Below are 27757 nucleotides of genomic sequence, written 5' to 3'. Positions count from 1 at the left end.
TATGACTGATGTCCTTATAAAAAGGGGAAATTTGAAGACAGATGCATGCCCACAGGGAGGATGCCATGTAAAGATAAAGGCAGAGCTTTACGAGCCAAACAATGCCAGAGATCACCAGCAATCCACCAGAAGCTAGGACAAAAAAATGGAACCAGTTTTCCCACACAGCCTCAGAAGAATCCAACCTGCCAACACCTTGATCTTGGGATCTGTGGTCTCTGCAGCTGAAAGATAATACATTTCTATTGTTTCAGCTTCCCTGTTTTGTACTTTTCATAGCAATCTTAACCAATTAATACACTATCTGTGTATCTTTTTTGGTGAAGCATCTGTTTAGAACTTTTATCTATGTTTTTGTGGTTTGATTTGGTTTTCCTATTGCTTACTGTCTGTAAGCTCCTCCCAGCCATATTTCCTGGTTGGTCATTATAGTTACCTAATGGCTACAATTAACAAAGTCTTGGCCAGCCACGGTGGCTTGTGCCTATAATACCAGCACTCTGGGAGGCTGAGGCAGGTGGATTGCTTGAGACCAAGAGTCTGAGACCAGCCTGGCCAACATGGCAAAACCCTGTCTCTACTAAAAGTACACAAATTAGCCGGGCATGGTGGCAAGTACCTGTAGTCCCAACTACTTGGTGGGTGGGGGGGGTTAGGCAGAAGGCTCTCTTGAACCCAAGAGGTGGAGGTTGCCATGAGCTGAGACTGCATCACTGCATTCCAGCCTGGGTGATACAGTGAGATTCTGTCTCAAAAAAAGAAAAAAAAAGGCTTAATATGCATATTGGATGGGATGGGATGGTGAAATACCCTGGCCACCTTAGAGAGCATCTATCGAGTTGTATGCTGTGTTTATGCTTGGGAGGGACAGTATTGATAAAAGTTCTGTGTCTGTGATACAAGGTAAAAATCTGCGCTTTCATCAAAAGAGCATTGCATGGCAGAGGAAAAAAGCTAAAGCCTTAACAAAATGAAAGAGTCCTGATGTTTTGTTGGACACCACAACCCTTTCAAAAACATGTCATCAACATGTTTTTAAACAGCATTTTTGAAGTTACTAACTGATAATTGCAAGGTTTGCTTTCCTCATCTCTGTTGAACCTTCAGAGGCCTCCCCTCCATTTCAGTCTGTGGTCTTATTTTATACAACAAGGGTTTCCAGAGAGATAGGGTGGAAATGGGATGGGGCTGGGGTGGAAATCTGACTTTTCTCTCTAAATTTTCCTTCTTTCTTTATTAGATTTATCCAAGTTTGGCATAGTGGAAATTCCTTCTAGAATCTGGCAGGATGCTTTGTAATATTACTATTTTCCAGCCCTGTTAAAATGTTTTTTGTGTGTGTTCTTGCATAGTATTTCAAGGAGGCCTAAGAGGAGAATGAATCAGATTGCTAGCTTTCCACCACCTTAGCTTGGAAGCCCTTTAACTTTCACAGAGATACACATTCCTTCTGTACCTATTTTTATGCTGTTCCCACCTTCCCATTTGTCTGGCAGTTTCCTGTCAATCTTCCAAGATTCAGCTCAGTTGTCTATCCTCTCTGTAAGGAAGACTTTCCTGAACTCCCAGGCTAAATGTCTTACAGTATATTGTTTCAATCTGTTTTCACACTTGTTATACTAAGTGTTAGATTATGGAGAGACACCATTATTCATCTTCAATCCTTATCCCATGGCAAATTGCTTGTGGAAACTCTGGTAGATGTTTTATTAAGGGTGACCTTTGTCCAGGGAGGAGACTACCCCCATCAAATTGCAGAGGGATTTGAATATCCAGCATTGGAATATGGGCCAGGATGACAGAGTGCCGTAGTATTCCCTTATTTTTAATTCTGATGATGATACATTATTATTTGCTATTTAAAAAGTAAGAACATCTACTTATGTATAGGTTAACCTAGACAGGACTTTATTAAAATGCTCTTTAAAAAAAATTAGGTGCAAAAATTATTTCTTGAAAATCCCTTCCTTTTATTGATTTTATTAATGTTACATAGAAATATAAAGTTTAACACACCATACTTTTACTAATAAATGTAAATAAGAACAAATTACTTTCAGACAAAATAACCAAATATTGATGATTTTCAATAAAGTATATTTTGAAATAATTCTGAAGCCATAAAAGACTAAAATTCGCTTTATGCTAAAATAAATCATACTCTCCCATAATGCAATTATTTAATTTTTTTTAAAGCAACCACCCAATAAGAATTTAATTCATTAGGACATTTTTAGCATTTATGAATGCAAGAGAGTGTTTCTACTACACTGGTATCATTCCGTTCCTTAGCACTTATCTTTACACTGGAAGAGGTGAACGAGATGATTATGCCCCTGCTGGGGCTAGTTCTGCCTCTGAACAGTGACTTGGCATGGCAGTTAGGTGCAAAATCACCTAAGTGTACCCTAAAGATTTCTTCAGAGCTGTCAGTCTTCCTAAAACTACCCTAGCAAATACTTTTTCCTTTCTCCAAATACTGTTATTTAAACCACTCTGTTTACCCCATTGCAAGCTTTCCATTCTCTGTTAAGAATTTCTTGGATGCTCATAAAGTTTTAAAGGACAAGACTCCTCTCAAAAGTACATACTACTCATAAGCTCAAAGCAAATTAGGTTATTTTACAATCCTTGCTATAGGGGAGAAAATGAGAATTGAGTAATTATCCCAATTTGAAAAGGAGAAAATAAGTGTAAAAATAGATTGATTTTTTTCAAACAATCCTCTACATTTATACTTTTACTTTAAGGATTAAAATGTACCATATAGTCTGGCACTCAAACTTTTCAAGAACAGATATTTTACAAAGACACTGAGACTCAGAGATATGAGTCAAATAGAAATCTGTATTATTAGAACTTGAACTTGGGCTGGGTATAGTGGCTCATGCCTTTAATCCCAGTGTTTTGGAAAACCAAGGCAGGATTTAAGACCAGGCTAGCCAATATAGCAATAACCTGTTTCTAGGAAGCATATTAAAAAAAAAAAAAAAAAAGAAAGAAAGAAAGCCAGGTGTGGTGGCATACTCTTGTAGTCCCAGCTATTTGGGAGGCTGAGGCAGGAGGATCACTTGAGCTCAGGAGGTTAAGCCACGATCACGCCCCTGGACTCCAGCATGGCTGACAGTGAGACCCTGTCTCTAAAAATAATAATAATTAGTTAGAACTTGAACTCAAGTCCTTTGATTCCCAGCACACAGAGCCTTTCCTTGTCACACCAACAATGTCTCTTGCTAACTTGAACATGGTGAAGAGCAGTACAGCAGTCTACATACAGCAACCAAAACTTGACTCAGTGTATGCTATGTAGATACCCTGAAGTCTGAGTAAATGACTCCTATTGCCGTGGAAGAGGGATCGATGTATCATTTTCAATGTTCTAAATAATCCTGGTGTGCCTGATAAATGACATACATTGCCATAATTATAACAGAATTACAAATACTAATAGACTGGGGACAAGCTACCAAGCAGTATGTTGAGTATTAAAATAGTTCATAGGGAATGCATATTATTCAACCTTCCGAAATGCATATTAAAGAACAATCTTGGTTAAAATATCAATACAAAATAGTTTTAAGATTCTGATTTCTTAGAATACATTTTCTCATTTTCTTGTTTAAAAATCTAAAAAATGATTTATTATATCATTAATTTTTTTCACTGTAAAATTGAGTTTTCTCTTGGAAAACCAACAACTTGCTAGTAGCTTCCTTTTAAGCACAATTTGGTTATTAGAAGACCTTTACTGCTGGAGTAATCTTGCAGAAGAATTTATGACCTTAGGAATTTGTGTTTTCAAAAATATAACCTGGACGAGAGGCATAGCTAGCTGGGCAAATTTCCTGTTTTTTCGGTGTGTACTCTACAGAGTACATAGTTACATCATCAAATGGAACAGAACTCTTAAAAGCGATATTTAAAGGTTTGCAACTCTCTGTTGGAATCAATTCATGTGGCACATAGTGAGATCTGAAAGTGCTCAAACTATCAAATTTTCCAGATGGGTTGGGAATCTGCTGCTGCTGCTTCCTAATAAGTCCTTGACGACAACTTTCCCATGCTGGAAAATCTTCCTTCATGGTGCTTTTTCCTTGGAAGGGAAAATAGTTACTACTTCTATGAGAAACTGGCCTGATGGGAACAACACAGTTGGTCAGATACGGAACATAGTCAAGATGGCTTGTGCTGTTTAACAGCATGCTACCTGTAGGAGGCATATACTCTGGTACTTTCTTGACCTCAGGCGGTGGGATTTCCCATGGTTGAAAACTTTCACGGAATTCAGTGCTTCCTTCAAACTGAGCATTTTGCATCACTCTGGTGTGTACAGGTCTGCAGATTTTTGCAGTTTCACCAACAAGGCCCTGAAAGTCACACTGGTGAGTTGTGAGATCCTCAAAGCGTTGATCAGTTGGTCTGTAAACTTCTTTTGGCCTTTCAAACTTGAGTTCAAGCTGATGAGGTATATAATCAAGGCGATGACTTGTAATACCATTAAAAGGGGCTGTAGAACGTTTGGCCACAGAGGAAGGTTTAAAGCTTTGCCTAGGCTTTATCTCCTGAGGAACAAAATCATCCTGAAATATCGTTGAATTTCCAAATTTCGCAGTAGGGGGGTGGTAAGTTTGTTCTGGCTTATAAAGTTTACTTTTATGAATGTCCCAAGCTCTATAATCATCTTGAAAATTGAAACAAAGCAAAAACAATTTTAAATGCTGAAGAAAACAACTATCTTCTAAAAATCACATTGGCGTCTCTCATTGCCAAACATCTTTCCATTTCCTTTAGAAATCTAAACAATAGTACCAGCATAAAGTTTCTCTGATTCCTTTCAGATTTGTTCTTTTTCTTCATTTCCACCTTTCTCTATCCTTCTCCTCGCTTTAATACACATAACTTTCCACTTTCGGATTCATCTGTTTACATAAGAAAGGAATGGCACATCTGAGCCTGATTGCAGATAGTTCTTGAAAGCCAAAAGGACTGTGTTGTAGGTGAGGACAGAGTTTAGGAGATTATGGTTGTATTCCTAGAGTGGCTGAGATTTTAACTACAACTCACAAAATGCTAAGGTATGTCTGAAATCCAGGGGTTGAATAAAATCAAGTGCCGTCACATGTGGGCAAAAGTAAAACAGGTATTACTCCTTGCTTTGGAGAGACTCATCAAAAGAGAGAAAATTTTAATTCTAGTATGCTTTAGGAAGCCTGTGGAACTCCTTGAGCAAAGATACAGGGTAAATTGTGCTATCCCATAAAGATCACTGGCTTTAACTTTCCCTCATGAACTGGACCTTAAGGCATTCCCAAAAGATAGAGGGCCATCTAGAGGCCAGAGACCTTAACTGAATGCCTTCAAAGGTGTTTGGAATTGTAGAATTTTGAAGTGACCATCAGAGCAAAGACCTGGGGTTTGGAAGTTAAATAACCTTTTGCCTACTTCCTGGCAGTTTACCTAGATTATGGAGCATTTGGGGTCACTCTGGTGTATACAGAGTGATGACTTGTAATACCATTACAAGTTGGTAATGGTATACTTCACCAAAACTGAAATGTTTATATTTCAACTAAGGATTATTTGTGTTTTCTATTTGTAGATGGGAAGCTACTAAGCTAGGAAATACCACAGAATTGACTTCATCCCAAAATATGTATTTCTAAATACAAAAAAATTATAAAAGAGAGAAATTTATCATACAAGATAATGCACTAAAATCTGGACGAAAGTTTACAGGATGTAAACATTTTTACAGTGTTTACAGGAAAGGTCAAACCTTGAAAACTTATGCAGATAGCTTTTTCAAATAGAAAAATTGCTTATCCATTTCTGCCAAAATGGCCAAGTTTTGAACTACATGATTAAGTTAGTAGTGTTTGGATGAGTGTACCCGACTCAAGAATAGGCAACCTTTAGGCTAGCAGAAACCTATAAGACAAACTGACAGAACAGATGAGCTAGATCTAGCATTCTTATTCTTGTAAACCTAAAATTGCAAATAATGAGTGAGATAGAAATGGGAAAATTGGAAAGGATGCCAGGAGGTAGAGCTGAAGAGCTATGGAAAGCTGAAGTTATGTTCAATACAGACCTGTAAAGAAACAGAAATGATATATAGGCAGAGGCGGCCAGTTAGTAAAGTGGTGATCAGAGCAGATGCAAGAAGGGAAGTAAAGATGCTGTGAGAGAAATAATGTAGCCCATCGCAGAGATGAAGGAAAAGCTTTTCCTTCAAGATCCTTGGGCACCTGGTAGCTTTCCATTTTCAGTTCACATGAAGCTTTACCAGAGTCTTTTTTTCTTGAGGTACCATGAGGGAATCTCTCTTCTTTGCAAACTAAAGTATAAAAGTATAACACTATTTTTCATTAACTAAAAGGTATCACAGATGTTATTGAAGGTTTATAGTTCCACACAATCATATAGGTAGAATTCTTGCTGCCAAATAAGAGAAAAAGATTTTCATTATAAGAGAGTAAACAGAAGAGACTATTTCTCCCTCACCAAACCAGCTCTGACTTTCATAATGGAAGCAAGAATTTGGACACGGAGAAATGAATGTGATACCATACAATAGTATGAACATAAGTTCTAGATAACAACAGAAAATTGATTTTCTCCCTATAAATATGCCTATGTTCATATGCCTGGAATATGTATTACCCATTCTGGAATATTTAATAACATTCTAGCAATACCTTTAAAACATAATATTTATCACCTGCTTTTAGTGTTTTGTAATACTTCGGGGAAAAACGAACAAGAAAACAAACATAATGCTGTCCACGTCTAACAATACAGTCTGGTTATGTGGCAGCCCTTGTTAGATATTTCCTCAGCTCACTTTTTATGTCTAGCCCCTAAAATCTAGTTAGAAAGTTTATTCTCTTCTGAACAGCTTTAAGTCCAAGAAGTGCCTGCGTGCATTTGCCCACTATTTGTATATACAACTCCAACCTTTTTTTTTTTTTTTGAGACAGAGTCTCACTCCATCACCAGGTGCCAGGCCCAACCTCATTTTAATATAGTGAGCTGTTCTAGGTTCTTCTTTTAGGACAAAAGTCTTCAGTTGCTTATGCTAGTTCTTTTTCCTGGTACCTGGGACTGCACCCTGTGGCGTCTTGTGGTACCAAGGAATTGAAAACTACTTTTACAAGGTCAGGGGACATCATCCTGGGCCTCATCTTTTTCAATCTGCATACCATCTGTCTACTCCCATGGTTTTAATACTGCCTGTAAGCTGATGACTCCCAAACTTGAATCTCTACTTCAGACCTCCCTTCAAACACCAAACTCACATATTTATCTGCCTACTAGACATCCTTATTTGAATGTCCCTCAGATAAATGAAATTTAGTATTCCCCTTGTTGAATTTATTATCTCACTCAGGCTCACATTCCCCAGAAAATAACATATCAACAAAGTTTCTGTTATGAATTTGGCATCTCAGGGTAAGGTTCCGTCTAATTGACTTTCTCTCCCTCATTTCCTTTTCTCCTTTTCAAGTGGTTTTCAAATACTGTCAGTATTACCTTCTAAATATTAATTTCTTCCTTCTTGAAGCAAACATGAAATGAATGGCAACCTGATAGAATTGTCAAAAATAAGCAAGAAAAAAAAAGAAAAAGCCACAATGTAGAATAAAGGTCTATAAGGTCTGTAGTGCTATTTTCTTTCATTCTTGATATTTGTAATTAGTGTCTTCTCTCTTTTGGTTTATTAATTTTACCTTTTAACAGAACCAATTTTTTGTTCCATTTATTTTTTCTCTATGGTTTTTCTGTTTTCAAATTTATTGATTGCTGCTCTTATCCTCATTTATTTCCTTCAACTTTGCTTTGGATTTAATTTGCTCTTATTTTTCTAGTTTCATATGATGAAGGTTTAGGCTATTAAGGCTTTCTTTTCTAATATGAACCTTAAATGCTACAAATCTTCCTCAAAGCATTGCTTTAGATGCATCTTTCAGATTTTGATATACTCTTTTCATTTTCATTGAATTCAAAATATTTTCTAATTTCTTTTGTTGCTTCTGCTTAACACCATTAGAAATTTAGAAATTTGTCATTTAGCTTCCAAATATTTGGGATTTTTTTCCAAATTTTTTTTCTATTATTGATGTTTAATTCTGTTATGATCAAAAACATGCATTACATGATTTCAATTCTTTATATTTGTTAAGGTTTGTTTTATGACTGAATATAGCTTGTCTGGATAAACATTTCATGTGTACTTGAAAAGAATGTGTATTCTGTTATTGTTGACAGAAGGACTTTACAAATGTCAATTTGGACAAGATTGTTGATAGTGTTGGTCAGGTTTTTATATCATTACTCATTTCCTGTCTATGTTCTATAGATTACTTAAAGGGAGTGTTAAAGTTTCCAACTACAAATGCATATTTTTACATTGCTGATGTTTGTACTATAAGTTTTTGCTTTGTGTATTTGAAGCTCAAGTGACAGGGGCATACACATTGAGGATCTTGTATTTGGGAAATGGAAGGTGGGTGTCTGGTGGTTTCTCTGTTGTCCTGGTCCAGCTTCCAGTCTTAGGCAGGCCCTATGCCCCAGGGTCTCAGGAGCAGGGCTCTCTTAGTGCACCTGCATGTTCACTTGATGTAGTAGGTCTCTAGTTGTTGGTCCCAAGACAGTTTCCTGTTCTTTCTTCATGTTCAAGGTTTGGTTTTAGTTTGCTTCTTGTTGTTACTTTTCCTTTACCTTTCCTCAAGTTGGAACACATCTTCACCTATTCATTCAGGGTGTCACAGTGATGCCTCTCCTGCAGTGAATTAATGCTTTTGTTCTGTAGGTTAGAGGCATTCAAATGGAGCTTCCTGGTTATTTTTTTCAACAACCATTCTTCTCTCCATGCCTGCACCACCAAAGCAATCTTCTGTGGTTTCCAGCCTTTCTCCCAATCTTTCTGATGATCACACAGTGAACATCCACAGGGAAGAGTCTATAAGTGGTTTTGAACACGTCCTTTAGTGTCTGAAGTTCTAGGAGCTTCTGTACTCTCACAGATGTAAATGAATTATTTTATCCACTTGTGTAACAACTAGTCTTCATTCCATGCCCTGCTTTGGGTGAAACAGTGCTTGCCTCCTGTCTCAACTGGGTACAAGTTGTTTTTCCTTAAATTTCAGGCTAATTGGTTTACCTGTGATCTCAGCTTTCTGAAGGATTCATAAACATTTACGATTTTGTAGATTATCCACTTTCTAAAGGATCTGTAAACATTTATGATTTTGTAGATTATCTGGCTTTTATTATGTTGGGAACATAATTTTTCTGGCCTCTGTATCCTACACAGAAGCTGAAAATTCTGGATTTTTCTATGGTGAGGTTTAAAATTAGACCTTCAATTCTACAAATTCAATTTCCTTTACACATACAGGACTATTCTGACTTTTTATTTCTTCTTGAGTTACATTTGGTAAATTGTATTTTTCAAAAAATTTATTCATTTTATGTAAGTTGTAAATTATTGGCATTTTTTTTTTTTTTTTTTTTTTTTTACAAATCTTACCTTTTTGTGTGAAAAATAAATCTGAGTTTTAATCATAATATTTTCTTCATTTACATTTAATGTAATGATTTAGCTGAGCTTAAGTTGACTGTATTGCTATTTGCTTTCGATATGTCCCTTCTTTGTTCCCATACCTCTTATTTCCTGCCACCTTTTGTATTAATGGCATTTTTATTATTGCACTTTCTCTATTAGAATTTTAACCTTCTATATTTTAAAAATAAAAATGAATTTTTGACTTATTATGAGATTTTTCTGGCTCAAACTTAAATGGATATTTTTACCGCTTCTACAACAATGGAAGAACCTTTAAACAATTTAATTCTATTTATGTAAAAACATAATATGGTAATTGTGACTTTAAGTTGTCAATATTCTTTTATATTTACCCTTTCTGTGTGCTTCATTCCTTCCTGCATTTCATGCTTCTATCTGGAATAAGTTTCCTTTCAACTGAAGAATTTCCTTTAATACTTTTTGTAGTATGGATCTCAGCTTTTTTTTTTTTTTTTTGTCTGAAAACATTTTTACTTTGCTTTAATTTCTAAAGGGTATTTTTACTAGATACACAATTCTCAGATGTGCTGGCTTTAAAATTCTTGATGTTTCTCACATCTTTACAACTTTAAAAATGTCATTTCATTGTCATTTAACTTCCATAGTTTCTGTGAAAAGTCAGGTATCGTTCTGTTTAAAAGTCAGATATGATTTTTTTTCTTTTTGTAGATAATGTTTACTTTTTCACTTGGTACTTTTAAGACTTTATCTTTACTTGGTTTTCAGAAGTTTGACAATAGTTGTCTGGGGTGGTTTCCTATGTGTTTCTTTTGGAGATCGCTGAGCTTCTTGAATCTGTGGGCTGATTCTTTCATCAGTTTTGGAAAGGTCTTCACCATTATATCTTCAAATATTTCCTGATTCTTCATAGACCTCATAACATTTTACTATATGTTGGATGTTGTGTAAAAGAGAATCATAAAAACTAAAATCAATATTATTTTCAACAGGAGACAATTTGCTCTTTACTATGTTAGAATACAAGGCAGATCACCTCATTCTTACCAAAATCTGAGCTAGATCAGTGTTAAATGGCACTTTTAGTTAGACATAGTCCTACTCTAGTTTCAAATGTCTCAAGAACAAGACTTGAGGTGTGTATTAGGGCCTTCGTTCCAGTGGAACTCTGTCTCCTAAGCATTTACCCCCAAATAACACCGAGGGATATTCCTGGGGAATTTTTCTGTCCCAGTCTCCCAATACACCATATCCTCTCACCTAGAAACACTCAGTGAATGTCTCACATTGAAAACCAACCATACATCTAGGGCTCTTCTAGATTTCACTTAGTCCTATCAGCCTGTATTCAGTGTTCCACCACTTTCTCTTTCCCCTACTAGAGCTTATCTGCTTATGCCAAACTCAATCTTCAGTATAGACCTAGACTTTATAAGTGTTCCCAGAGAATTAAATGGTTGGCCATATCAACTCACTGAGGAAGTGCTCCTCTCTCTCCAAAATTTTAGTTTTTTGCTTCTACAACAGTCTGATGCCCTTAAAAGAAGATTTTTAAAAATCTATACTTACGCCAAGCCCCTCAGCCTGGCAATCAAGGTTCTTCCCAGACTCATCTCAATCTTCCTTTATAGAATTACACCCGAATCTCTCATCCCTGAAACCTAGTCCTCATGTCTACTGAATAACTTTTATTTTTCTGGTTCTATCAATTTTTTTTCTCATTTCATACCAGTGTTTAGAATATCCCCCCTCTTTCTATATATATCTATTGGCCATTTGTAAGTCTTCTTTGGAAAAATGTCTATTCAGGTACTTTTGTCATTTTTTAAATCCACTTTTTTTCGCTATTAAGTTGTGTAAACTCTTTATTTTTTTAATATTAACCCCTTATGTGATACATGGTTTGCTCATTATTTTCTACCAATTCATAGGTTGCATTTTTCTTTTCTTGATACTTTCCTTGCTGTACAGGCACTTTTTAGTTTGGCGTAATTTATTTCTCTATTTTTGCTTTTCTTTCCTATGTTTTGGTAGTCATATCCAAAAAACCATTGGCAAGGCCAAAGTCAAGGAAATTCCGCATGTTTTCTTCTAGGAGTTTTATGGTTTCAGGTGTTGTGTTTAAGTCTTCAGTTCACTTTAAATTTATTTTGTGTATGGAATAAGAAAAGGCTCCAATTTCATTCTTTCACATGTGGATATTCAGTTTTCCCAGTACCATTTGTTTGATTTATTTTAATTTCAGATTGAGGAATTATGTGTGAAGGTGTGTTACTTGGGTATATTACATGATGCTGTTTAGGCTTCTAATGATTCCATCATCCAATTAGTGAACACGGTACCCAACAGGTAGTTGTTCAGCCATTGTGCCCTGCTGTCCCTCTCTCCTTTTGGAATCTCCAGTGTTTATTGTTTCTGTCTTTGTGTCCATGTATGCCTAATGTTTAATTCCCACTTATAAATGTGAACATGCAGTATTTGGCTTTCTGTTTCTATGTTAAATGACTTAGAATAATGACCTCCAGTTGTATCTTTGTTGCTGCAAATAACATGATTTAATTTTTTATGGTTGCATAGTATTCGTGTATATATTCTCCATTTTCTTTATCTGATCCACCATTGATAGGCACCTGGGTTAATTCCATGTCTTTGCTATTGTGAAAAGTGCTACAATGAATGTACAAGTGCAGAGAGAATGATTTATTATCCTTTGGATATGTACCCAGTAACGGGATTGCTTAGCTGAATAGTAATTCTACTTTTAGCTCTTTGAGTAATCTCCAAACTGCTTTCCACAAAGACTGGACTAATTTGCATTCCCACCGACAGTATGTAAGTGTTCCCTTTTCTCTGCAACCTCACCAGCATCTACGTTTTTTGTTTTTTTTTTGACTTTTTAAATAATCGCCATTCTGACTGGTATGAAATGGTATCTCATTGTGGTTTTCATTTACATCTGTCTGATTATTAGTGATGTTGAGAATTTTTTCATGGGTTTGTTGGCCACTTATATGTTTTCTTTTGAAAAGTGTCTTTTCCTGTCCTTTGCCTACCTTTTAATATTATTTTTCTTGTTGATTTAACTTCCTTATAGATTCTGGATATTAATTCCTTGTTGGATGCATAGTTTGTGAATATTTTCTCCTAGTATGTTTCTTGTTACTCTGTTGATAGTTTCTCTTCCTGTGCAGAAGTTCTCTTCATTTGTCAATTTTTATTGCATTTGCTTTTGAGCACTTAAGGTATAAATTCTTTGCCTAAGTCATGTCTAGAAGAGTATTTACTAGGATTTTTATAGTTTAAGGTCTTACATTTAAGCCTTTAATCATCTTGAGTCAATTTTTGCATATAATGAGACGTAGGAGTGCAGTTTCATCCTTCTGCATATGGTTAGGCAGTTTCTCTAGCATCATTTATGGAATAGGGAGTCCTTTCTTCATTGTTTATTTTTACCAATTTGTTGACAATCAGGTGGTTGTAGGTGTCTGGCTTAATTTCAGGGGTTTCCATTCTGTTGCATTGGTCTATGTGTCTGTTTTTGTATGAGTACCATGCTGTTTTGGTTACTGTAGCTTTGTAGTATAGTTTGAAGTTAGGAGATGGAGATGTATTACCTCTGGCTTTATTCTTTTTGTTTAGGATTGTCTTGGGTATTCAGGCTCTTTTTGGGTTCCATATAAATTTTAGAATAGTTTTTCTCCAATTCTGCAAAAAATTATATTGGTAATTTGGTAGATTGCTTTGGGTTGTATGACATTTTAATGATATTGAATCTTCCAATCCATGATTGTAGAATGCTTTTCCATTTGTGTAGCCTATGATTTCTTTCTCCTTGTAGAGATCTTTGACCTCCTTGGTTAGATGGATGCCCAGGTACTGTGAGTGTGTGTGTGGTTATTGTAAATGGGATTGTGTTCTCAGCTTGTACATTACTGGTGTATAGAAATGCTACTGATTTTTGTGTATCCTGAGACTTGGCTTAAGTCGTTTATTAGGTTTAGGAGTCTTTTGGCAGAATCTTTAGGGTTTCCCATGTATAAATTATATTGTCATCAAAGAGAGATAATTTGATTTCCTCTTTTCCTATTTGGATGCCTTTTCTGTCTCTTGCCTGATTGCTCTGGCTAGCACTTCCAGTACTATGTTGAATATGAGTGATAATAGTGGGCATCCTTGTCTTGTTCCAGTTCTCAAAGGGAATGCTTCTAGTTTTTTGTTCATTCAGTATGATGTTGGCTGTTGGTTTGTCATAGATGGCTATTATTATTTTGAGGTATGTTCCTTCAATGCCTAGTTTGTTGAGAGTTTTTTTATCATGAAGGGATGCTGAAATTGTCAAATGCTTTTTCTGCAATTACTGAGATTATCATGATTTTTGTTTTTAATTCTGTTTATGTGGTGAATCATGTACATTGATTTGCATAAGTTGGACCTTCCCTGCATCCCAGGAATAAAACCCACTTGACCGTGGTGAATTAACTGTTTGATGTGCTGTTGGATTTGTGTGCTAGTATTTTTTGAGGATTTTACATCTGTGTTCATGGACAATGGTCTATAATTCTCTTTTTTGGGTTTTTGTCAGATTTTGGTATCAGGATCATACTACTTTCATAGAATGAGTCAGGGAGGCGTCCCTCTTCCACAATTTTTTGGGATACTTTCAGTAGGATTGGTGCCAGCTGTTCTAGTCTGGTAGAATTCAGCTGTGAACTGAACCCATTTGGCCCAGGGTTCTTACTACTGATTACATTTCCTTACCTGTTATTGATCTGTTCAGGATTTCTGTTTCTTCCTGGTTCAGTCTTGGGAATTTGTGTTTCCAGGAATCTATTCATTTCTTCTAGACTTCCTAGTTTGTGTACATAGAGATGTTCATAATATTCTCTGAGGAGCTTTTGTATTTCTGCGGGATCTGCTGTGATGTCACTTTTGTCATTTTTTATTGTGCTTATGTGGATGTCCTTTTTTTGTTAATCTAGCTAGTGGTCTATCTGCCTTGTGTATCTTTTCAAAAAATGAACTTTTTGCTTCATTGATCCTTTGAAATCTCGATTTCATTCAGTTCTGCTTGATTTTAATCATTTCTTCTGCTAGATTTGGATATTTTGCTCACACTATTGGTTGCAAGGTTAGGTTGTTAGAATTTGAGATATTTCTATCTTTTTGATGTAGGCATTTAGCTCTATAAACTCTCCTTTTAACCCTGCTTTTGCCACATCCCGGGAGTTTTGGTATGTTGTCTCTCTATTTTCATTTATTTCAAATACTTTTTAAATTTATGCCTTAATTTTGTTATTTACCCAAAAGTCAGTCAGGGGCAAGTTGTTTAGTTTCCATGTATTTGTGTGGTTTTGAGAGTTCCTCTTGGTACTGATTTCTATTTTTATTCTGTGGTCTGAGAAAATGCTTTGTATTATTTCAGTGTTTTGAATTTATTGAGACTTGCTTTATGACTGAGAATGTGGACAAACTTAGGGTATGTTCCACATGCAGATGAGAAGAATGTATATTCTGTGGTTGTTAGGTGCAGTTTTCTGCAGATGTATTAAGTCCGATTGGTCAAGCATTGAATTTAAGTCCAGAATTTGTTAGCTTTCTGTTTCGATTATCTGTCTAATGCTGTCAGTGGTGTGTTGAAGTCTCCCACTATTTTTGTGTGATTGTCAAAGTCTTTTCTTAGGTCTAGAAACATTTGTTTCATAAATCTGAGTACATATATAACACATTTAGGATAGCTATATGTTCTCATTGAATTGTACTCTTTATTATAATTAATGCCCTTCTTTGTCTCTTTTTGGTTGTTGTTGGTTTAAAGTCAATTTTATGTTTATGTGTTTTATGTATTTTATCTGATACGAAAATAGCAACTCCTGCTTTTTTTGTTTTCCATTTGTGTAGTAGATCTTTCTCCATCTTCTATTTTGAACCTATGGGTATAACTGCATGTGAGATGGGTCTCTCAAAGGTAGCAAAACAATAGGTGTGTTTTTTTTTTTTTTAACCCAATTTGCCACTCTGTGTCTTTTAAGGAGAACATTTAGGCCATTTACATTCAAGTTTAATATTGATACATGGGGTTTTGTTCCTGTTATACACAGTGTTGTTAGCTAGTTGTTTTGTAGTCTTGATTGTGTAGTTGCTTTATAGGGTCTGTGCGCTATGTGTGTGCAAGCCAACACCACTTACTGAAAAGACTATTCTTTCTCCATTGTGTATTCTTGGCACCCTTCTCAAAAATTGGTTGGCTATAATATGTTTGGGTTTATTCTGGGTTTTCTGTTCTGGTTCATTGATCTACATGTCTATTCCTATGCTGGTACTGTATTATTTTGAATACTATAATTTTGTAATTTAATTTGAAATCACAATGTGTGATGCCTGAAACTTGCCCTTCTTTCTCAAGATTGCTTTGGCTGTCATGTGGAGTCTTTTGGGACTCCACATGGATTTTAGAATTATTTTTTGTATTTCTGTGAAAAATGCTGTTGGAATTTTGATAGAGATTTCATTAATTCTATTGATTGCTTTTGATGGTATGAATATTTCAACAATATCAATTCTTCCAATCCATGAGCACAGGATATATTTCCATTTACTTATATCTTCTTCAATGTCTTTCATCAGTGTTTCATAGTTTTTAATGTACAGATCTTTTACCTCCTTGGCTATCAATTGTAAAGTTTCTAAATGCCAATAACCATGCTACAATCCAGATCTCTGTATTCCTTACAATGGCTAGTACAGAGCAGGGTAATCCCAAAACATGTTTATAAAATCAAATACTGACCTATTTTATGGTCTACATTTTAATATATATAAATTTCTAAGTTGAGGCTGCTGCGGGAAAAACACTTTTGTTGAGGAGTCACCAGTTTCATAAAGCCACACCTCCAGAATCTAAACGTTGTCCTGTTTACTATTTTGCAGGATCTTTTTTTCTCATATCTCATTTCTTTCTTGCCTCCTGTCTAACTCTAAAAGGACAGTGAGAGTATCTTCTCATTGTGACTTCTCTTCAGCTGCAGAATTGTTCTTAAACAGGTTATCTACAAAACCTGCAGTACAATCATATAGACTGTGGAAGTACAGCCGTGACCCCTAATATTTTTGTTGTCTCATGCCTGAAAACCTGAAATACAAAATGTCACCTTTGCTGCCTAAGAAAGTTCAGGAGTGAGAATGCCAGAGGAACTCAAAATTCCTTACCCTTGAACTATAACTATAGGAATGGAAGTATGGGAATCGACAGGAAACCCAGGTCATGGAAACCTAGTAGTGTTGGTATAAGAGTGTGTGTGTGTGTGTGTGTGTGTGTGTGTGTGTGTGTGTGTGTGATGTATACGTGTTCCCAGCATCAGGGGACGTCAGTATTACTACTATGTTTCTTATGGATCTTGTAGAAAAACAGAAAATCTTACTATGGTTGTGTAAAAGGCCAAATATAGTCATTTTCATCAGCTATCTTTTATGTCAAATTTTACACAGTACATTTTCTCTTATATATATCAATTCTATATATCAATAATTACTATATGCTACATTTAATTATAATATACTTCTTCACCATTCACATAGTATTCCCAATTTATTCTTTGCATGTTATGTGCTCAAAAGATTTAAAAAACAGAACACTGCTCTTGACCTCCCTAATGGGTAGGCTTATAGATGAAAGTATATTGATATCCTTGCACTTTACTTACCGATTGAATGGGTAGGCATGAAACTTAAAGAAAAAAGTATGCATTTAGCTATTACCTAAATAAAATATGAATCATTACTTTGAGTATTGATGGTATCACTCATATAAGTGTTTTGTTTTGTTTTTTCTTTCCCCCCATTTATTTTATTGCATTTTAGGTTTTGGGGTACATGTGAAGAACATGCACAATTGTTGCATAGGAACACACGTGGCAGTGTGATTTGCTGCCTTCCTCCCCATCACCTACATCTGGCATTTCTCCCCTTGCTATCTCTCCCCAGCTCCCCACCCCCCACTGTCCCTCCCCTATTTCCCCCCAACTGACCCCAGTGTGTAGTGCTCCCCTCCCCGTGTCCATGTGTTCTCATTGTTCAACACCCGCCTATGAGTGAGAACATGTGGTGTTTGATCTTCTGCTCTTCTGTCAGTTTGCTGAGAATGATGGTTTCCAGGTTCATCCATGTCCCTACAAAGGACCCAAACTCATCGTTTTTGATGGCTGCATAATATTCCATGGTGTATATGTGCCACATTTTCCCTATCCAGTCTATCGTCGATGGGCATTTGGGTTGGTTCCAGGTCTTTGCTGTTGTAAACAGTGCTGCAATGAACATTCGTATGCACGTGTCCTTATAGTAGAACGATTTGTAATCCTTTGGATATATACCCAGTAATGGGATTGCTGGGTCAAATGGAATTTCTATTTCTATGTCCCTGAGGAATCGCCACACTGTCTTCCACAATGGTTGAACTAATTTACACTCCCACCAACAGTGTAAAAGTGTTCCTATTTCTCCACATCCTCTCCAGCATCTGTTGTCTCCAGATTTTTTAACGATCGCCATTCTAACTGGCGTGAGATGGTATCTCAATGTAGTTTTGATTTGCATTTCTCTGATGACCAGTGATGATGAGCATTTTTTCATATGTTTGTTGGCCTCACGTATGTCTTCTTTTGTAAAGTGCCTGTTCATATCCTTTGCCCACTTTTGAATGGGCTTGTTAGTTTTTTTCTTGTAAATCTGTTTTAGTTCTTTGTAAATTCTGGATATCAGCCCTTTGTCAGATGGGTAAACTGCAAAAAATTTTTCCCAATCTGTTGGTTGCCGATTCACTCTAATGATTGTTTCTTTTGCTGTGCAGAAGCTGTGGAGTTTGATTAGGTCCCATTTGTCTATTTTGGCTTTTGTTGTCAATGCTTTTGGTGTTTTGGTCATGAAGTCCTTGCCTACACCTACGTCCTGAATGGTTTTGCCTAGATTTTCTTCTAGGGTTTTTATGGTGTTAGGTCTTATATTTAAGTCTTTAATCCATCTGGAGTTAATTTTAGTGTAAGGTGTCAGGAAGGGGTCCAGTTTCTGCTTTCTGCACATGGCTAGCCAGCTTTCCCAACACCGTTTATTGAACAGGGAATCCTTTCCCCATTGCTTGTTTTTGTCTGGTTTGTCAAAGATCAGATGGTTGTAGATATGTTGTGTTGCCTCTGAGGCCTCTGTTCTGTTCCATTGGTCTATATCTCTGTTTTGGTACCAGTACCATGCTGTTTTGATTACTGTAGCCTTGTAGTATAGTTTGAAGTCTGGTAGTGTGATGCCCCCCCGCTCTGTTCTTTTTGCTTAGAATTGACTTGGCTATGCAGGCTCTCTTTTGGTTCCATATGAAGTTTAAGGTGTTTTTTTCCAGTTCTGCGAAGAAGGTCATTGGTAGCTTGATGGGGATAGCATTGAATCTGTAAATTACTTTGGGCAGTATGGCCATTTTCACAATATTGATTCTTCCTAACCGTGAACATAGAATGTTTCTCCATCTGTTTGTATCCTCTCTTATTTTGTTGAGCAGTGGCTTGTAGTTCTCCTTGAAGAGGTCCTTTACATTCCTTGTTAGTTGTATTCCTAGGTATTTTATTCTCTTTGTGGCAATTGTGAATGGAAGTTTGTTCTTGATTTGGCTCTCTTTAAGTCTGTTATTGGTGTATAGGAATGCATGTGATTTTTGCACATTGATTTTGTATCCTGAGACTTTGCTGAACTTGCTTATCAGTTTCAGGAGGTTTGGGGCTGAGACGATGGGGTCTTCTAGATATACAATCATGTCGTCTGCAAATAGAGACAATTTGACTTCCTCCTTTCCTATTTGAATGCCCTTTATTTCTTTTTCTTGCCTGATTGCTCTGACTAGAACTTCTAATACTATATTGAATAGCAATGGTGAGAGAGGGCATCCTTGTCTGGTGCCACATTTCAAGGGGAATGCTTCCAGGTTTTGCCCATTCAGTATGATATTGGCTGTTGGTTTGTCATAAATAGCTTTTATTATTTTGAGATACGTTCCATCGATACCTAGCTTATTGAGTGTTTTTAGCATAAAGGGCTGTTGAATTTTGTCAAACGCCTTCTCTGCATCAATTGAGATAATCATGTGGTTTTTGTCTTTGGTTCTGTTTATGTGGTGAATTACGTTTATAGACTTGGGTATGTTGAACCAGCCTTGCATCCCCGGGATGAAGCCTACTTGATCATGGTGGATAAGCTTTTTGATGTGCTGTTGCAATCAGCTTGTCAGTATTTTATTGAAGATTTTTGCATCTACGTTCATCATGGATATTGGCCTGAAGTTTTCTTTTCTTGTTGAGTCTCTGCCGGGTTTTGGAATGAGGATGATGTTGGTGTCATAAAATGATTTGGGAAGAATTCCCTCTTTTTGTATTGTTTGGAATAGTTTCAGAAGAAATGGTACCAGCTCCTCTTTGTATGTCTGGTAGAATTCAGCAGTGAACCCATCTGGACCTGGGCTTTTTTTGGGTGGTAAGCTCTTAATTGCTGCCTCAACTTCAGACCTTGTTATGGGTCTGTTCAGGGTTTCGGCTTCTTCCTGGTTTAGGCTTGTCAGGAGGCAAGTGTCCAGGAATTTATCCATTTCTTCCAGGTTTACTAGTTTATGAGCATAGAGTTGTTTGTAATAATCTCTGATGATGGTTTGAATTTCTGTGGAATCTGTGGTGATATCCCCTTTATTGTTTTTTATTGCATCAATTTGGTTATTCTCTCTTTTCTTTTTTATTAATCTGGCTAGTGGTCTGTCTATTTTGTTGATCTTTTCAAAAAACCAGCTCCTGGATTTATTGATTTTTTGAAGGGTTTTTTGTGTCTCTATCTCCTTCAGTTCTGCTCTGATCTTAGCTATTTCTTGTCTTCTGCTAGACTTTGAGTTTTTTTGATCTTGCTCCTCTAGCTCTTTCAGTTTTGACGATAGGGTGTCAATTTTTGATCTCTCCTTGCTTCTCATGTGGGCACTTATTGCTATATATTTTCCTCTAGAGACTGCTTTAAATGTGTCCCAGAGATTCTGGTATGTTGTGTCTTCATTCTCGTTGGTTTCGAAGAACATCTTTATTTCTGCCTTCATTTCATTGTTTATCCAGTCAACATTCAAGAGCAAGTTGTTCAGTTTCCATGAAGCTGTGCGGTTCTGAGTTAGTTTTTGAATTCTGAGTTCTAACTTGATTGCACTGTGGTCTGAGAGACTGTTATGATTTCCGTTCTTTTGCATTTGCTGAGGAGTGATTTACTCCCAATTATGTGGTCAGTTTTAGAGTAGGTGTGATGTGGTGCTGAGAAGAATGTATATTCTGTGGCTTTGGGGTGGAGAGTTCTGTAAATGTCTATTAGGTTTGCTTGGTCCAGGTCTGAGTTCAAGTCCTGGATATCCTTGTTAATTTTCTGTCTGGTTGATCTGTCTAATGTTGACAATGGGGTGTTAAAGTCTCCCACTATTATTGTGTGGGGGTCTAAGTCTCTTTGTAAGTCATTAAGAACTTGCCTTATGTATCTGGGTGCTCCTGTATTGGGTGCGTATATATTTAGGATCGTTAGCTCTTCTTGTTGCATTGATCCTTTTACCATTATGTAATGTCCCTCTTTGTCTCTTATGATCTTTGTTGCTTTAAAGTCTAATTTATCAGAGATGAGAATTGCAACTCCTGCTTTTTTTTGCTCTCCATTTGCTTGGTAAATCTTCCTCCATCCCTTTATTTTGAGCCTTTGTGTATCCTTGCATGTGAGATGGGTTTCCTGGATACAGCACACCGATGGGTTTTGTCTTTTTATCCAATTTGCCAGTCTGTGTCTTTTGATTGGGGCATTTAGTCCATTTACATTTAGGGTTAATATTGTTATGTGTGAATTTGATACTGCCATTTTGGTGCTAGCTAGGTGTTTTGTCCTTTAGTTGAGCTGGTACTTGTTGTTCCTTTCTATGTGTAGAGCCTCTTTCAGGAGCTCTTGTAGAGCTGGCCTGGTGGTGATGAAATCTCTGAGTACTTGCATGTTCCCAAAGGATTTTATTTTTCCTTCACTTATGAAGCTTAGTTTGGCTGGATAGGAGATTCTGGGTTGAAAGTTCTTTTCTTTAAGGATGTTGAATATTGGCCCCCACTCTCTTCTGGCTTGTAGGGTTTCTGCTGAGAGATCTGCTGTGAGTCTGATGGGCTTTCCTTTATGGGTAAACCGACCTTTCTCTCTGGCTGCCCTTAGTATTTTCTCCTTCATTTTGACCCTGGTGAATCTGACGATTATGTGCCTTGGGGTTGCTCTTCTTGACGAATATCTTTGTGGTGTTCTCTGTATTTCCTGGACTTGAATGTTTGCCTGCCTTGCTAGGTTGGGGACGTTTTCCTGGATAATATCCTGAAGAGTATTTTCCAGTTTGGATTCATTCTGTTCGTCGCATTCAGGTACGCCTATCAAACGTAGATTAGGTCTTTTCACATAGTCCCACATTTCTTGGAGACTTTGTTCATTCCTTTTTACCCTTTTTTCTCCAGTCTTGCCTTCCCGTTTTATTTCATTGAGTTGATCTTCGACCTCTGATATCCTTTCTTCTGCTTGGTCAATTTGGCTGTTGATACTTGTGCATGCTTCACGAAGTTGCGTTTTTCAGCTCCATCAATTCACTCATATTCTTTTCTATTTTGTCCATTCTCGTTAGCATTTCGTCAAATCTTTTTTCAAGGTTCTTAGTTTCTTTGCATTTGGTTAGAACATGTTCTTTAAGTTCACAGAGGTTTCTTACTACCCACCTTCTGAAGTCTGATTCTGTCATTTCATCACACTCGTTCTCCCTCCAGCCTTGTTCCCTTGCTGGTGAGGAGTTGTGATCCCTTTTAGGAGGAGAGGTGTTCCGGTTTTGGGTGTTTTCATCCTTTTTGCGCTGGTTTCTTCCCATCTTTAAGGATTTATCCACCTGTCGACTTTGTAGTTGCTGGCTTTCAGATTGGGTCTCAAATCTTTCAGATTGACGTTCTGTTTGTTGATGATGAGGTTATTTCTGTTTCTTGGTTTTCCTTCTGACAGCCTGGCCCCTCTGCTGTAGGACTGCTGAGGTCCACTCCAGGCCCTGCTTGCCTGGGGTTCACCTGCAGCAGCTGCTGAACAGCAAGGGTTGTTACCAGTTTTCTTCTTCTGCTGTCTTTGTCCCAGAAGGATACCCGCCTAGTGTCAATCTGATCTCTCTTTTATGAGGTGTCTTTTTGGATATATAGGGGTCAGGGAGCTGCTTGAGGAGACGGTCTCTTCTTTATAGGAGCTCAAATGGTGAGCTGTGAGCTCTGTTGTTGTTCATTCAGAGCTGCTGGGTAGGTACTTTTAGGTCTGCTGCAGCAGAACTCATAAACTGCTTTTTGTTCCCAGGTGCTCTGTCCCAGGGATTTAGGGCTTTATGAGTTTCCGTTATGCTGCCACCTGTTTTTTTTTTTTTTTTTTTGTTTTCCTTCAGACCTGCCCAGCCCAGCAAGGAGGCAGCCTAGTCACTGTTGGCCTATAGCAGCTTTGCTGAGCTGCTGTGGGCTCTGCCCCACTGCCAAGTGAACTTCCCTGCAGTCCTGTTTATATGGGTGTAGTTAGAACTGCTTTGGCGATGGTGGCCCACCTCTGTTGAGGCGGAGTCTCTTTGCTGTGGCGGGTTGCCTTGGCAACGGCGGGCTGCCTCGGTAATGGCGGACGCCCCTCCCCCACAGAGCTGGACCGTCCCGGGTTCAGCTGCGCTTGCTGTGAAACTCTCAATCCAGAGTTTCTGGTTGCTGTTCTTTTGTGGGGGTGGGGCCAGCCGAGCCTGATCGCCTGGCTCTCTGCCTCAGAGCCTTTTTTAAGTTGGTGTTCCAGTTGCCTGTTGAAGCGGCGCCGGGGTCTGTCTGTTTCCCCCTGCGGCCGCTCACTGCGCTGGCTTAAACAGTGGCACTGAGGTTTGCGGCGCTTTTTTTTTTTTTTTTTTTTGCCCTGGAATCTACTGTCCTGGTTCTCTGCTCAGTCCCCTTTTTGAACCGGCGAATGGGCGACTTCCCGTGGCTCCAGTCGCCAGCCAAAAGGGCACCCGGACTGGTGTATTTTGTACGGAGAAACGCGGCTCTGGGGCGCCGACAAAGCAGCCGCACGGGGCAAAGCAGCAGTGCCGGCTGGCACAGCCGCGCTGGCGACCGTGGACGTCCTTCACCCGGGAGTTTCCTAGTCTGTGGGCAATAAAAACGCGGAGTCCACTCACCCTCTGCGCTTTCACTGGGAACTGCCATCCTGAGCTGTTCCTAAACGGCCATCTTGGATCCGACCCACAAGTGTTTTATATTAGGACATATTCATTCAGCTATTTTACGTAACAGTGGAATTAATGTAATCCTATATATGCAATTACATTATTAATAAAAAGATATAAAAAGAATATCATAAATCAAAATGAAAGTAGGCCTAAGGCTATTTTTAGGCCAGGTGTGGTGGCTCAAGATTGTAATCCCAGAACTTTGGGAGGCCAAGGCAGGAGTTCGAGAACAGCCTGGCCAGCATGGTGAGACCCTATCTCTACTGAAAGTACAAAAATCTGCTAGGCATGATGGTGGGTGCCTGTAATCCCAGCTATTCAGGAGGCTGCGACAGGAGAATTACTTGAACCCGGAAGACAGAGGTTGCAGTGAGCCTAGATTGTGCCACTGCACTCCAGCCTGTGCAACAGAATGAGACCCCATCTCAAAAAAAAAAAAAAAAAAAAAAAAAAAAAGCCTATCTTAAAAAAAACAAGGACCCCAGTACTCAAAAATACTAGAATATTTTAAAATTGGGTTTTTGGGCCAGGTGCAGCGGCTCATGCCTTTGATCCAAGCACTTTGGGAGGCCAAGGTGGGTAGATCACGTGAGGTCAGGAGTTCATGACCAGCCTGGCCAACATGGTGAAACCCCACCTCTACTAAACATACAAAAAGTTAGCTGGAGGTGGTGACATGCAGCTGTAATCCTAGTTACTTGGGAGGCTGAGGTATGAGAACCACTTTAACCCGGGAGGCAGAGGTTGCAGTGAGCCAAGATAACACCATTTCACTCCAGCCTGGGCGACAGAATGAGACTCTGTCTCAAAACAAAAACAAACAATAAAAACCAGGTTTTTGGAAAGAAAAACATTCATGGCCCAACTCCTACCCCACTAAGTCAGCTGCCTGCAAAGAGAAAGTATTCTCACCCTTCCACCATGCCAGAATTCTTAAGAGGAGCAGGACCTCTATGTGGTAGTCCAGCACTGTCTATCATGGGGTAGATAAGCCTTCTAATTCTGAGGCTCAGTATCAGGAATAGGAATCGCCTGCTTACAAATGAAAGCTTTATCTTCTATTCTGTCCTTCATCAGTGTAAAACTAATATTTTGCTTCTCCATCTGGTAACTCTTTTGCTTTATGGGCTGGTTTAGGACTTGAATGGAGAGGAGCATTGCTATTTCTTTGACCTCAAAGATCCCAATACTCTCAGAGTTTCAACTCCTTCTAGGATGGGAAGAAAAGAACAATGCCAACTAAATGTGACATGAAGTGACAAATGTGACATAATGCTTGTTTAATGGCATCCTTTGTTTTTCATGTTTTAAGACCAACCTAGAATTCTATGTTCTGTGAAATTACTCTTCAAAAGTGAAGGAGAAATATTTTCTCAAACAAAAATTGAGGGAATTAGTCACCAGTAAACCTGCCTTGAAAGAAATATTAAAAGTTTTTTTGAGAAGAAGGAAAGTGATAAAGGTCAGTAACTTGGATCTATAGTAAGAAAGGAAGAGCATTGTAATAAGTATAATGAAGATAAATGAAAACTTTTATTTTTCTTCTTAATTTATCTAATAGATCAATTTAGATCAAACTGATCAATAGATCAAACAGATCATTTGTTCAAAATAATAGCAATAATACATTTGATTATGTATATATCTTTTCTATATAAATGCTCATATATGCTTGTATGCAAGTGAAATGAATGATAGCAATGATACAAGGGGCAGGAGAGAGGAATTAGGACAATTTTGTTATTTTGAGGTACTCACACTACCTGTGAAGCAGTAGAGTGTTATTTAAAAGTGAACTTAAACTGGTTGTAAATGTATATTACAAATCCTAGGGAAAACAGTACAAAATGAAGTATAACTGATTGATATGCTAAGAAAGGAAAGAAAATGGAATCATGAAATGCTCAGTTAAAGCCACAAAAGATGGAAACAGTGGAAGTCAAAAATAGAAACAAAAACAAGGACAACAAATAGAACACAGTAACAGATATGGTAGATATTAATCTTACTATATTGATATAATCACTTTGAATGTCAGTGGTCAATCACCAATTAAAAGACAGAAATTGTCGAGTGGATCAAAAAATACCCAAATCTATGTTGCCTATAAGAAATTCATTTTAAATATAAAGCTATATATAGATTAAAAGTAAATAGAGGAAAAATATACCATGCTAACACTAATCAAAAGAAAGCAGGAATAGCTATATTAATTTCAGACAGAGCAGCTTCAAAGCAAGAAAATTTAGCAGGGATAAAGAAGGGCATTACAGAATGACAAGGGGGATCCATTCTCTAAGAAGACATAATAATCATTAATGATTATATGCTATCAACAGATAATCAAATACCCCGAGGTAAAAACAGATAGAAGTATAGGAAAAATAGATGAATCCACTATCATAGCAGGAGACTTCAACATCTCTTGATCCGAAATGGACAGATTCAGCAGGCAGAACATCAACAAGGACTTAAAGCCATTAGTTAACTGGATATAGCTGACATCTATAGACAGCTTCATCCCACAATGGCAGATTACAGTTCATCTCAATGTTCACAGGGAACATTCACCAAGATAGACCACATTTTCGGTCATAAAACACACTTGAACACATTTAAAAGAATAGAAATTATACAATGTCTGCTTTCAGGCCATGGTGGAATTAAATTATAAATCAATAACAGAAGGGTAACTGGAAAATCCCAAAATATAAAGAGATTAAACAACATATTTCTAAGTTACATGTGGATCAGAAAATCTCAAGAGAAATTTAAATATGTTTTAAACCAAATGAAAATGGAAACACAGTTTATCAAAATTTGTGAGATACAGTAAAAACAATGCTACGGGGAAATGTAAGGCACTGAACACATATATTAGAAAAGAAGACAGATCTTAAATCAGTATTCTAAGTTTATACCTGAAGAAAATAGAAAAGAAGAGCAAATTAAAAGTAGGTCAGGTGCTGTGGCTCACACTTGTAATCATAGCACCTTGGGAGGCTGAGGCGGATGGATCATATGAGGTCAGGAGTTTAAGACCAGCCTGGCCAACATGGTGAAACCCCATCTCTGCTAAAAATATAAAAATTAGCTGTGCATGATGGTACATGCCTGTAGTCCCAGCTACTTGGGAGGCTGAGGCAGGAGAATCACTTGAACTCAGGAAGCAGAGGTTAGAGTAAGCCAAGATCATGCTGCTGTACTCCAGACTGGGTGACAGGGCAAGACTCCATCTCAAAAAACCAAAACAACAGCAACAACAAAAAACTAAAGCCTGGGCACAGTGGCTCATGCCTGTAATTGGGAGATGGAGGTGGGCAGACTCTCTGAGCTTAGGAGTTTGAGACTAGCCTGGGAAACATGGCAAAATCCCATCTCTACTAAAAATACAAAAGGTTAGCCAAGCATGGTGGTGCATACCTATAGTCCTGTCTCCTCGGGAGGTGGAGGCCCTAGAATTGCTTGAACCTGGGAGGAGGAGGTTGAGGTGAGCCAAGATCATACCACTGTACTCCAGCCTGGGTAAGAGGGTGAGACCCTGTCTCCTAAATAAATAAAATCCAAAGTAAGAAGAAGAAAGAAATAATTAGAGCTGAAATCAGTGAAATTGAAAACAAGGAATCAATAGAGGAAATAAATTAAATCAACACTGGTTCTTTGAAAAAATAAATAAACTCAGTAAGTCTCCAGCAAAGCTAAGAAAAAAGGACACAAATTACTAATATGAGAAATAAAAGGGGAGCCATCACTACAAATACTATGGGCATTTAAAGGATAATAGAGGAATACCCCGAAGAACTGTATGCCTACAATTTGATAATCTGGAAGAAACAGACCAATTCCTTGATACGATCTGTCAAAATTCATGCAAGAAACAATCTGCCAAAACTCACACAAGAAGAAACAGACAATCCAAATAGGCT

At 37.6% G+C, this 27757-nt stretch overlaps 2 protein-coding genes across 10 annotated transcripts in view; one reads left to right on the top strand and one right to left on the bottom strand.

Moving 5' to 3' along the window:
* Window positions 1-27757, top strand: part of LOC116541002 (stabilizer of axonemal microtubules 1-like) — a 72380-nt gene that overhangs the window by 13332 nt on the left and 31291 nt on the right. The gene's annotated exons all lie outside the window — the stretch shown is intronic.
* LOC116541001 (stabilizer of axonemal microtubules 2-like) lies at window positions 1950-6750 on the bottom strand. Its single transcript, XM_032264827.1, has 2 exons — window positions 6092-6750; window positions 1950-4681 (listed from the first exon to the last, which is right to left on the bottom strand). The coding sequence occupies exons 1-2, from the start codon at window positions 6261-6263 to the stop codon at window positions 3783-3785; spliced, it is 1071 nt and encodes a 356-aa protein (XP_032120718.1). The 5' UTR covers window positions 6264-6750; the 3' UTR covers window positions 1950-3782.

This window comes from Sapajus apella, unplaced genomic scaffold, assembly GCF_009761245.1.
Source record: "Sapajus apella isolate SASKATOON/1434 unplaced genomic scaffold, GSC_monkey_1.0 scaffold147, whole genome shotgun sequence".
Lineage (NCBI taxonomy): Eukaryota > Metazoa > Chordata > Mammalia > Primates > Cebidae > Sapajus > Sapajus apella.
This window is presented reverse-complemented; position numbering and strand designations above follow the sequence as displayed.